At 41.4% G+C, this 13,048-nt stretch overlaps 1 protein-coding gene across 8 annotated transcripts in view; it reads left to right on the top strand.

The window, feature by feature from the left end:
- Positions 1-7,171: 7,171 nt before the first annotated feature.
- The window catches only part of meis2a (Meis homeobox 2a), a 148,606-nt gene continuing 142,729 nt past the window's right edge, over positions 7,172-13,048 (top strand). For all 8 annotated transcript variants that reach the window (XM_063183551.1, XM_063183552.1, XM_063183550.1 and 5 more), the window contains exons 1-6: positions 7,172-8,042; positions 8,572-8,798; positions 9,563-9,704; positions 10,086-10,136; positions 10,706-10,756; positions 11,278-11,427. In XM_063183551.1, the coding sequence (XP_063039621.1) occupies positions 8,031-8,042; positions 8,572-8,798; positions 9,563-9,704; positions 10,086-10,136; positions 10,706-10,756; positions 11,278-11,427 (633 nt within the window). In that variant the 5' untranslated portion in view covers positions 7,172-8,030. The remainder of the gene's footprint in view (positions 8,043-8,571; positions 8,799-9,562; positions 9,705-10,085; positions 10,137-10,705; positions 10,757-11,277; positions 11,428-13,048) is intronic.

Genomic DNA, 13,048 nt, shown 5'->3' with positions numbered 1-13,048 from the left:
CTATTTTCCAAGGGTATAACAAGCTTTGGAGGGGGTTTGGTTGGTACCATTAGTGGCGCTGAAACATGTCAAAGTGAGAGGGTTTGAAAATCACTATGACACACTAGGCTTGGACCAGTTTGTTTTGCACCACACGTCCTCTGCAGAATATAAGTTCCCAGTGAGGATTTTATTAGTGGCACTATATTCATTATTATTACAAAAAAACCTTACAGATGAGTTGCTACTTTTGGTTGTTCCTCGACTACCACCCCGTTCCCCACAACATGAAAGGTCACGCAACATCTGATTTCATCCATCAGATAAGACATACGTGGAGAAAATTACACTTTTCATGCGGACGGCCTTTATCGACTCATCAAAAGTTGTTTCTTTGGACACTGGTATACAACGCTCCACACGTTCAATGTGTTTGAGTACACACATACAGTATATAGTGAGACGGTGAATATAGGCTTTAGGTGGAAAATACATGTTTGTGTTGTTTGTGAGAGTGTGAGGGGATGGAGTTGTGGGGGTGTGATGCGTATGTGCATGTTTGTACTGTATGTGCATGAAGCACGCACAATGTATATTTGTGCGTGTGTGTGTGTGTTTATGACATGTTGGGTCTTTATGGTGTGATATTTACTCAGAGATGTGTGTCTGAGTGTTGTCACAGACTCTCTCTCTCTCTCTCTCTGTCCCTGTGGCACTCTTCTCGTTTCCATCTCTTGTGCGGATAAGCAACCGGGCTGCACGGGGAACACTCGGCTTTGATATTTCACTCCTCATTTGAATCAGCCTTGCCTTTATTTGACAATGCTCCGTAATTACCTGGGTACCTTGCTTGATCATGTGAACTCTTCCAGAACCGGTGAGGGAAACGCTCAAAACAGGAAGAAACAGCGGAAAACAAAACACCCAACAAACGTGGCAACTGCATTTGTTTAAATTGGAGAGGCTTTTAAACAATTCATGAGTAAGGGGATTTCTCTCTCTCTCTCTCCATCTCTCTTCCATTTGCTTTTCTGTTGCAAAACACACACACACACACACACACACACACACACACACACACACACACACACACACACACACACACACACACACACACACACACACACACACACACACACACACACACTTTTTTCTCTCTCTCTCTCCCCTCTCAGCTTAGAAGGAACTGGTGATGTGTTCCACAAATATAAGTCATTGTTTGTGATCAAGAGGCCTCACGGTCTGATGTAACTCACTTTGCGGTGGGTCACTCGTAATACAAAACAGACTGGCGACCCTCCCCTGGTTTATGAGAACCATCCTCATGGCTGCTGCATCTCCACGTCTAGGCTGCTCATCTCCAGGTGACTCTGTCTTAAAATCAATACAACTTGCTGCTATTCAGAATAGATGGCGGTGGCATACATTATTTTTGCTGCTCTCTCTCTCTCTCTCTCTCTCTCTCTGCATGTGTATGCATGTGTGTGTGTGTGTGAGTGAGAGAGTACGTGTATGAGCATACTTTGCGCATGTGTGTGTGTGAGTGTGTGCGTGTGTGCGTATGTGTATGCGCGCGGATGTGTGTGTGTGTGTGCATGTGCATGTGTGAGTTTGAGTTTGACACTTTGCCTCTGCTTAATTTAAGGTGCAATGACTTCATACATTTCGGATGAATACCTTTTAAAAATATATATCATATAGTGCATACTGCAGGGGGACTTGTTTCAGCCCCATCCTTTTGCAGTTTGTCTAAATAGATCTAAGTCAAGACGAAAAAAAAGGATCACACATTTTCGGATTCTATCTAAGCTCCAGTTCTGTCAGATGTTGTGATTGACCAAACTGATGTACCAACGATTTTTATCCAGTCAGTGGGTATCATTAATCATTTGCCTCATTACGATCATTACAGCCTGTCAATGAAATTTGTAGCAAATAGCTTGAACATCTTCATTTGGTATGAAGCATATAGTTTCTGACGGTGATAACGGACGGCACCGTAGCTAGCCATCACAATCGATTGACAGAAGGCTTCAGCAAAAGACTCATGACCCACTTTGCTTTTGTTGTGTGAGTTCTGCAAACTCTGTCTGTGTCCATCGGTTTGGTTGATCCCTTTGGTTTGTTTCCCTCTCTATTTCCCCCATAACAAGAGAAACACGTTAAGTTAGTAGTCCAGAGCTATACAGGAAGATTCCATATGAAATATGGTACCTCACACATTAAACACTCAGCTGCTAGGCTGACACTGGACAAACACTGCACCCTGTGTCGATGCGTTTATGTATGTCTTTCATTTCAGCCATGTGTCCAGTTTGTACAAAGAGTATCCAGTAGCCTGCAGAGCCAAGAGAGATGGACTGGAGTCCCTGATTTGTAGTCCTCTGGTCTTTGGGGGATAAAAGTGCATGCATAATAATGAATCCTGGCACATTCTTTCCTGAAGGCTTGTGGTACAAGGACGCCAAACACACAAGGATGAGCACACAGCCACCATTTGTAAGCATTTGTGGATAAATAACATTTTATTTTGTTTTGCTTTCGTTTTTTTTTTTTTTTTTACTTCAGGACAGTCCATACAGAAAGTTGCATCTTGAACACTAGGCCTATAAAATAAACATGAACGTTCAAACAGACAACTAAAACAAATATGCACACAATTGGTTAAACATTCCTTTGAGATAAATTACTGGATGACTGGAGGGGTAGAAGGCAATCGTCGTGCTACGGCAGTGAAGAGAATCGCAGTGCTACGGCAGTGAAGAGAATTGAAAAGGAGAATTATATCTTATAATGTCGTTAATGGACGAGGGAATGTCATTGGCGCCTAAAGCCATGTTTTCCTTTGATCACGCGGGGAGGGCCTCTCCATCGGACGTTTCTTTTCGCAACAAAGCATTTAGAACAATGATGCTTGGAAAGTATAGATAAGCACCAACGTGTTTGCTATGAAAGAGCCCCAATATCGCCACTTAAAGACTCTAACGCCTGATAGATGATGAGCGACAGAGACGCAGGGAGAGGGTCAAACGCTATTAACTTTCCCTCTTTGCGCCATTGCTTACTTCCTAATATTAGATATCGGAACATGCGTCAGGAATGATCTTAAGCTCTACCGATAATTTTATAACATTTTATAACATAAACTGCACAGGCCTAGGCCTACATAAACTACAACAAACTATCTGATTTATCCACGTGCAGGGATAACTTGACACAGTGATCTTCTCAAAATGAAAGCTATTTTTTTAATCATATAATCATCATTTAATCAATTCAACATTTTTATATTAACGGTACATTGAATAATAACGAGTGTGGGTGATGTTTTAAGTCATGCGGACAGAATGCACCAATAACTAAATCTAACAGACGAATCAAGTGTTTTAAAATGTTTGTTACACTCCCTCATCATTAAAAAAACAGAGCGAGTCACAAGTCACGCAGTAGGCTACGGATAGGCCTATACATAGGAATAATAATAATAATAATAATAATAATAATAATAATAATAATAATAATAATTTCGAGGTTGAAACAATAATTTGGAGGTTGAAAATATATTTCCAAGAAATTTTATTTTACGGACTAGCTTAAGAAAACTGTCAAAACACACATGCGTTTCTTTAAGAGCTAACAAATACACATTTTAAGTAGTTAGATGTGGCCTATAAAGGGAATTAAAAATGTGTCTAAAATGCGTTAAATTAATGTAAATAAAGACAAGTAGCCTAGCCTAAGAACGGAATTATTTGAATTATGGCATCATATTTTACATTTGGTTCATCATCTGTCTGCCCCTACCAATAAAGTCAATAAATAAACTCAAATATATATATTAAAAAAACGGAAGTAATTTAAAACATTTTTTTAGCTGTAAACCCATCCGGCAATTAGAAGTGTCGCAACTTTGTGAATAAACAGTTGGTGTGGGCATGCGTATCCGCTAGGTGGCACTACTGGCCCGTCTATGCGCCCCTTCCGTGTCTTCCGCCAGAGACAAGAGCTTTGCAGATTTTTAAGGGAATGGCAGAGTTCCATTCTCTTTCTTCCAGCCTTGCCAAGGCGTTCATGGGAGCTAGTCTGGGGAACACACGACTTTGGAAGGGAGGAATTTACAGTTAGTCGCGAAACTTTTACAAGTATTTAAGTTGCCCAGTCTAGCTTCAAGGACCCCAGTCACATTTCACTGGGGGGTCAAAGAGAGTTCAGCACGGCGAGGTAATATTTAGGAAGTGACCAAATGTGGCACAGTAAAAATGTATTTGTTTAAGTTTAAACTTTACTTCTATATAGGCCTATTGAAAGAGAGAATTTTCAACAGTGTCAACAATTTTCAACAAACAACTGTTACCTTTGTTAGATATGCCTATGTTGTAAGTACGCATTAACAACATGCCGTTTTGACCTTACCCTTGATGTTCACATATCTGGTGTATTTAGGCTAATAAGTTATGCCTTATACATCCAGCTTATTTCAGAAATCACGATTAGGCTCTAGCTCAAACATTTCTTTTTCTCTCTCTCAAGAGCTCTCAAGAGAGAGAAAACAAGAACGTTGACTACAATTAGTGTTTGGTCGTAGAACAGGCTAGGCTACACAGCGTTTACTTAAAGTCTCTTGGAAACAGGTAGACTAAACCAACTAAAGCAAAGTTTCAAAGGGGATTAAGACTTTTAGCTGATTAGGAGTAGCTTTAAGTGGTTATGTTGTCAATACTTTGTATTTGCATCCATGATGAAAACGCATTAGTTGGTGTTTTAACAAATAATTAGGCCTATAGTTGCTATATTTGTATGACTTTATAAAATCTAGTGCAAAGGTTGAGGGAAACCCTTTGTATAGGTAAGCCTTTAAAAACAGTATCTACACTTACAGGATGTGCCACGGAGTGGCTTCTTGGCTAGTGATTGTCTCGATCGTGTTTTTCTTGAAATGTATCCCCAGTCCCCTAATGAATCCGAACGCAGCTGGGCATGTCCCACGCGGACACCGAGAGCTTTAACCCTAAACTGACCTCAATTTGACACCACGAGATGAAATTTTACCGCCTGTTAATGCCATCTTCTGCACAGGCGTGGGACCTGTACACAGAGTCTAGCCTATTGGAACACTGATTTTATTCATGCTTCTTATTTTTATGTAGATAAAAATGAGTCTCGCTGAATGTTTTTTTAATTTAAAAAATTTGGCAAAAGGACTGCAGTGCGCACATCCGACTGAGTATTAGGTTACCTTACTTGAATCTTTTCTTATGAGGGATTGTTGACTCTGTTTACCAACTAAAAGCTCGAGCAAAGGCACAGCCATAATACACAGTAATAATAACAATTCAAGCAACAAGGTTCACATGTTTCCATTTTGGCCAGATATTTATGCTAATTGATGTTTTGATCTCTCCAACTCAGTACCTTATGCGTCTTGTGCGTAATAGGTTACACTAAAAATGCTAGACTCGAAAACAGTAGCTGTTTACCAATCAAACATTTATTAGAACTCAGTTTCAAATTGACCTGAGTCCACGGCCACGTTTTAAATGAACACTTAAGTAATGTTGGTGTAGGCTGACTATATCCTAGGTCATCGTGTTGAGAGCAAGTGCTTAAAATATTAAAATAGCAAACCTTTTGCCAGGGGGTTAACACAAACCAAGAATGGAAGAAGAAGAAGAAAACGTAAATACACTTGGCCCAGTTCAAGTGTAAAGGAATATGCCGACAGCTTCAAATAATACCCTGGGTTCTCATTTTCTCGCCGCACAGTGATTAAGTCCACTCCTACCGCTTTCGGTAATGACGATAATACTATACGCGCACTCAGCTTTTTGACTTCTATCTCCAACTGGTCCTCTCAAGACGCACACAACTGAGGATCCACTTAGTCCATAACAAAAGGATTTTCGAAAAACTTACCATATTTGTCCGTGGACGATTCTGACCAGAGGCAAGACTAGAAGCCGTAGCACATGCACGCATTTTGAAGTGTTGATTTAATAATAAAGTAGTACCAGTCTTGAGTTGCTCAGCCAGCCTCTCTCATTTCACTGAATGCAGCGCTGACCAGCCCGGGGAGAGCTTGCCATAGCACTCTGCTCCACAGTGGAGTTCCCCTCTCTTGCTCTATTGCATGTTAATGTCCGCAGAGCCGTTTGTCAACCCTTCAGTTCTACTTTTTCTTGTAGGGCTCCCCACCCCCTTGTGTCACAAACATAATTGTTGGTACACTGCATCGTTTATGATATCGTTATAATTTGTCTGACTGCTTCGGCAAGCCCTGTGTCTTGTTTGTCTGTTGAGTAGACTAGATTGTTGACCTTATTGCTCCGTCCATTCCATTTCCCCGTCAGTCTGCCGGGCGCATCCCCATTCGTGCATGGTTAATTTCGACACGGAGCCATAAATGTTGCCATTTGTGTGAAAACTTATCGATACAAGGATGGCATAAGCTTAACAATCTATATTAGCCTATTATTGATGAAACTAAATAGCAGTAGGGAGTGATGGCCTGGTATGATTTTAAGCTCAGAAAAAAAGCTTGGACTTGAGGGAAAGGGAGAGAGGGGGCAGCCGTAGAGCAATCGATGAGTAAAGCTTTTGCCCCTCCTCTAAACTTCAGACTCTCCCTATGATTGATGATCTTGGGGAACTCTTGTAATTGACTACTCTGAGGTAAGGCACGGATTTCTATCTAGAGATAGGATTGGACGGAAGACATACAAAATTACTTTCCTCGCAAAAACCTCTTCTCTTTTGGAAAAGTTCATTTTGTCTGAAAGGGGGTGTTCAACATCACTTAATTTGCCTTATTCATAGATAACCAGCCTTGGATTCTATCAGACATATTTTTACGCATATGGAGATGAAAACAATACGTCAATAGATAAGATTTTGTCAGTCGTCTGCAATGTAAACTACTTATAGTTTGAGTTTCAGATAGGCTGTTGAAGGTTTGTGTTGTCAGTTTATCGCAACCTATTTGGAAACTTGCCGTTGATAAAACTAACGATTACTATCAAAACTACCGGAGCAAGTTGGCACATTGCAGTGGTTGTTTATGCGTAACGCGCTTTGGGGTGCGCACCGATAAAAGTAGAAGTATTGCAACATGTGCGGTGTCTCCGTATTCGAACACTGAAACGGTGTATTCTGGTGCGCTTTGGTTACAACGTAACCAACACTAGTCACGTTAAACGCGAGAGGAGTTTGCAGCACAACCGTGTTCCATTCCTTTCCATCTTCTGCTACTTTTAGGAGCTCATAGAACGAGCGAAATCGGTTGAGAGCAGATGCTGTGTTGTTTGGCTCCCCCCGTCAGGAGTTGAAGCCGTCCGTGTGCATACTCTGCATATCACAGGCTTTGGTCTCTCCTCTTTCTGTAGCTGCTGTAGGACTGGCTATGGCCACCTCTACTTCCGGGTTCCGTCATTTCATTCTCCCGCCGATCAGCGCCGCGAACTGACTCTGTTCTATAAGCAAGCTAGCAGCCAACCTGCCAACACTCGCTGACACTCACTCATCTCAGACTGCGAGATAGACGAAATACCTACCGGGAGAAGGAAAGATCTGAATTGCAATCTCTTAATTTCTTTTTCTTTTTTTCTTTTTTTACAGTAATGATAAAACAAGATAGCGATCCGGAGGCATAAAGGAGACGCGGAGTTGTTGGATGAAAACGGGCTAAAAAGATTCATCCTCTCTTGAACATCATCACCAACCATCATTCATTCATTACCTTGACAACCTCTGGCTTTGATTGACAGCTGGAGTGGCAAAAAGCCATGAGACACGACAGTTTAGTTACATGCAGGTTGTTGATGGGCCGATTGTAACCTTCAGTTTGGTGGTTGACATTTTTTTTCTTTTTTGGGGGCTAAGAGGAAAACAAGAAAAATTGCAAAACTCCTGATGCCTCTGCTTGTTCTGAACCACATTGGAGAATAGGAGAATTCACCAAGTTGGTTGAAAAAGGAATCTTACCAGTAAATCACATTCTTACCAGACTGGGATATTAAATATACGACACATCCAGGAGTTTATTGGAGCGCAGCCTGATGGCGCAAAGGGTAGGTTTTAAATCTCCAACACTTACCTATACAAATCCACTATCGGAGGGCCTCGTCAATCGCTTTCCGCATGTCGGTGGTGGTTCATTTACAAACTACCACAATCTGAGGCATTTTATTTGACATTTCTGCTGTATCTCAACTCGTCCAGTGGCGTGACAGCCCCTGCCATACCGGCGAACTCCGAGGCATTCGTGGAGCTGTTTTAAAAGGACTTAGTAGCACGAAAGTAACTCAGCCTCGGGGATACAGAAGTTTAGAATGTTTTTGGTAATTTCAAAACTATTGCTTTGCACCTAAAAGTAAATGTACTGGTGTTGTCATGCTATCCGATGCACCGCTCTTATGGCTTGAATACTATTTTGAACCTCGTGCTGTCCCTGTGTTTTGGTTTGTTATGTTTTTCCCCCTTTTCCTTTCCTTTCATTTTTCGAAGGATAGCGCTAATTTCTTTTGTCACCAGTTCTGTGCAGTTCTATCATGCAAACATTTCTTTATATCCTCTGATATCACTTTTGTTTCGCTTTAGTACGATGAACTGGCCCATTATGGGGGAATGGACGGAGTTGGAGTTCCGGCGTCTATGTACGATCCCCACGCTCCCCGGCCGCTTCCCCAGGTTCACCACTTGAATCATGGACCCCCGCTCCACGGCCAGCACTACGGTGCTCATGCACCCCATCCCAACGTTATGCCCACTAGCATGGGCTCGGCTGTCAACGATGTTTTAAAGAGGGACAAAGATCTAATATATGGGTGAGTAAGGCGAGAGTGTATTTTTCACTTTCAATGCAGAATTCTTTGAGCGATTAAAGTGAAACTGTCATGCAGGAGCAATAGCCAAATATATACATGTATATATTTACAGCTTAAACTTCCTCTATGTTCAAGTTACATTGCGGGTATTTATTTTATATTAATACGTTAGTCTACCTTTGTTATTGCTTAATTCTAAATGGTCTACATGTGGGAAGCATAGGCCTATCTTTTAAAATTTTAGGCCTAATAATTTTAATACTTGACATTTTCTTACCGATGGACAATAGCAATGTGTCCAGACATGGGCTACCAGTGCTAAAACAACACTTAACACTAACTTAAAGCGCGTGTTGTTTTTACTCACAATTCTTCATACAATTGGATTATTATTTTGACATTATCACAGTGTTGTCAGAAAATGAAATAGAGGTCAATGCGTAAAGGCCTAATATTATGTACTACTATTTTAATAACTAAGCAATTATTTAGTGTCAGTATAGGCCTACCATGAAAAATAGATATTTTGGGCTAAGTAAAAGGGCGACATACACGAAATGCTACTATGCCTAACAATCTAAAGATTCAACTCTTCAAGTTGTTAGCAAACAGCAAGGGAAGGAAGCCATGGCCGGCACTGATAGTGAAAATAAAGCCTTCGATATGTGCTTAAAACTTTTAAAAACATTTCCGGCTCTAGCATAGACCTTTTTGGAAGCAAGAAATCGGCTGTGTTTGGCTTAGTTTATGTTCCCTTCTTGCAGTCACCCTTTATTCCCCCTGCTTGCCTTGGTTTTTGAGAAGTGTGAGCTGGCGACGTGCACTCCCAGGGAGCCCGGGGTAGCAGGCGGCGACGTCTGCTCCTCCGACTCTTTCAACGAGGACATCGCAGTCTTTGCCAAACAGGTCACTTTTACATATACTCGTCTGCTACTCGTGCTTATGTGACAATGCTTACGATTGCACCATTGACAATTACTATACACACAAGTGCATTTACTTACTGAACAAGTTTCACCAATTTTTTATTGCTCTGAAAAATATGTTATGAACTCAAACGGCTGAAATATGAAGATAGCTATTGTCATAAAAACATGCTTTATTTTGGTTAATAACTTAAGAACAGTGGAAGCCTGTCACAGGGTTAATTTTGGCTACTGTACTACTTGCTAAAATAACTGGTGATATTTTATTCAAGCAGTTTGTTGGTTTTGTCGTAGGTGTCATTGTGCAATATAGCAATAGCACGTGGTTGAATTAACCTTCCGCTTCTTGGTGATATTTTAGGTCCGCGCAGAAAAACCTCTATTCTCTTCAAATCCAGAGTTGGACAATTTGGTAAGCGAGATACTAGAACGCATTGCATCTGCTTCATGTTGCCACTCAATGGTTATAGTTGTTTTGCGAGTTTCCAACTTGCACCCATGTTCTTGACATTGCAAAGTAAATAATAGGAGAATTTAATGCAAAAGCACAACACAGATGTTGGACAGATTCCTTTGAAGTGAACAAGAAGAGGCTCGGAGGGTCTCGAGTGGCAGGGCATTAGGCTGCCGCGGGAGGCCGGGAGGGAGAGCACTGATTAGGGGAGGGTTAACGCAGTGGCTCCTTGTTGGTGAATCCGCCCAGCGCGTCCGCATGGATAAGGAATTTATTTGAAATCCATGCGGCCGAATATTATGCTGTAATTAATCGTTAATTTCGTATAATATGTCATAATGGTTTTATTATACATATTTTTTTCCAAAATCTATCATTACGCACACGTCCAGCGCCAATTGTGTTTGAAAATACAATTCCCAAACTCAGCATAAAATCCTCCAAAGTTGGCAAATCATGTCTCATTAAGAAAACTACAGGTGTCGACTGCGACATTTTAAAAATGCCTTGTACATTTCCTTTTTCAGATGATACAAGCCATACAAGTTTTGCGGTTTCATCTTTTGGAGTTAGAAAAGGTAAATAAGCCTCCAAATCTATTTGCTGTTGTTTGTCCTGAGTCTCAAAAATATAATATCTGCGTATCAGTGTTTGTGTTGCATCGCATAGTGAACCATTGGCCATTTGTGTTGTTCAGTGCCCATTTGGTTATATGTGATATGGTATATCAGTCAATAGGCTTTTGCAGCTCGGCTTTTGTGTATTGTACTTGAACTAAAGGGTCAAAGCGTTGTAACGCTTATGTCAGGATTATTGATCAAACCATGGGGTTTTATAGTAGCCAAATTGTGATGATGGGATACTGAGCTCAGGCAGTTCTAGCAGGTGCTAAATATTTTCCAGGTATTTTGACAACTTTGCCACATGTTTATTTTCTATGCATTCAACTTGTTGCTCTAGTCCCTTGGGTTTAATAAGTGCTGCAACAATTTCACTATTGTTTCCTCGCGGTGGCCGATAATGCGCCTTAATTGTGCTTATACTTGGACTGCCTGTGGAGTTCCCCGCGTGCTGAAAATATGTTCTTCTGCCTTTATAGGTTCACGAGCTCTGCGACAATTTTTGCCATCGGTACATCAGTTGTTTGAAAGGGAAAATGCCAATAGATTTAGTAATTGACGAACGGGATGGCAGCTCAAAATCGGACCACGAGGAGCTTTCGGGATCTTCAACCAACTTAGCAGATCACGTAAGTAGCACTGTTTTTAATTGGTTTCATATCACACTATTGTCTTGCATTCATGTGTCGCTATGGCGCGTGTGGCGCTTCTGAGCCTGTTGACAATGTGTGTGTGTCTGTGTGCGTCTGAGTGTGTGTGAGTGTGTGTGGGGGTAGTGCTAGGGAGAGAGAGAGCTTTAGTTGTGGCGTGCGCACTGGTGTGTATTGATGCCTTTGAAAATAGTCAGTAAAGTGGTGATGTAGCATCCTGTGGCTGGTATGCAATGCATCAACTTTGGTCTTACACATTTGTTTTTATTTCACATCAAATGTTATCTGCAGTTATTGCACATTATCGTCATACTTTGCTCAGTTTTTGTATAATTTAGCAATGTTTTTTGCTGTGGTTGAAGACGTCATGCGCCTTTTCTTGTGTCCATGTCGCGTAGTCTGAGAATTTGTAGTATGTGTTTATCTCGCTTGTGTTTGGGTGGAATGGTCGCTCCTCGCTTACCAACGTTGAGTGAGTAGGCCCGCATTCTTCAACATAGATGGGTCAGTTGCTTGTGCAGAATGCGCCTCACTTGCATGTGTTATTTTTGTGAAAGAAACGTATGCGTAAAAGACGACTGTAAAAGCCTTGGGGGCAGACGGCAAAACCCCTCCAAGCATAACTGGGGGGCTTTACTCGGGAGGCGCAGAGAAAGTATTAAGCCGAGCTGGAGAGGCTGTCGGGGTGTCCTCAATGTCAAGTTCATAATGTGCCATCAGAGCTTCTTTCGCGTTAGGGCTGCATAGAAGTGACGTTACACGCTGTTTGGTTAACGTGTTTAATTGTTTCCTATTGATCGAGTTGTGGTTTGCGCTCTCTAGTAGGCCTACACCCCTGCTCTTTGCGCCCATTTTACGGTTACACTGTGAACTGAATTCAATTATATGCACCTGAAGTACGCGTTATACATTTGCACATCGATTTCTTGACTTTAAAGGAGCTTTTCGGAACAGTAAATGTAGCAGGAATATCTCAGTGTAATTTAGTGTGCTGCCTTTTAATTTCACTTTTAGTTTAGTTATGGCACATTTTTTTTAATTAACAGAGTGTAGAACAAGAGCCTATTAAGTGAATCACGACAGAATGACTGGTTATGTATCAGCAGCTTCTAGCTCAAGCCTATTAGGAATTAAAGCAGATTTAAGTGTTATGCAAAGTCAACGGAGTGCATCTGTTGGGTCTAGTTATAATAGCGGCGGGCTGCCTTTGAGTGTCCGCAGTGCATGCATGGTTGCTTTAATACTGCAAGGTGAACAAAACCAGAATTAACATAGATAGCAGGGCGGAACGGCAGATGAAAGCACGCAAACTGTGCTGCTCGCTCGGAATAAGTGTAGAAATGAGGCATGCTGTTGTTTATGCTGAAGAGATTAGATAAACTAGCCTGTTTAGTTTCGTGGCAGATGGTTGATGCTCAAGCCAATTCCGTGCGCTCCATCGCAATGTTTAGACCGCGCCATTGTCATCCGGCCACTTGTAAGAAATTATAATTTTGACAATTAGAAAATTAAATATGTCAGTGTGCGCAAATCAGGGGTGGCCGCGAAGAAACTTCGGCCGTTCACGACAGGTCACTTATCACAAAGTCGTTTACACTGA

This window comes from Engraulis encrasicolus, chromosome 19, assembly GCF_034702125.1.
Source record: "Engraulis encrasicolus isolate BLACKSEA-1 chromosome 19, IST_EnEncr_1.0, whole genome shotgun sequence".
NCBI lineage: Eukaryota > Metazoa > Chordata > Actinopteri > Clupeiformes > Engraulidae > Engraulis > Engraulis encrasicolus.
Note: the sequence above shows the minus strand (reverse complement) of the source record. Positions and strands in the feature narration are given on the sequence as shown.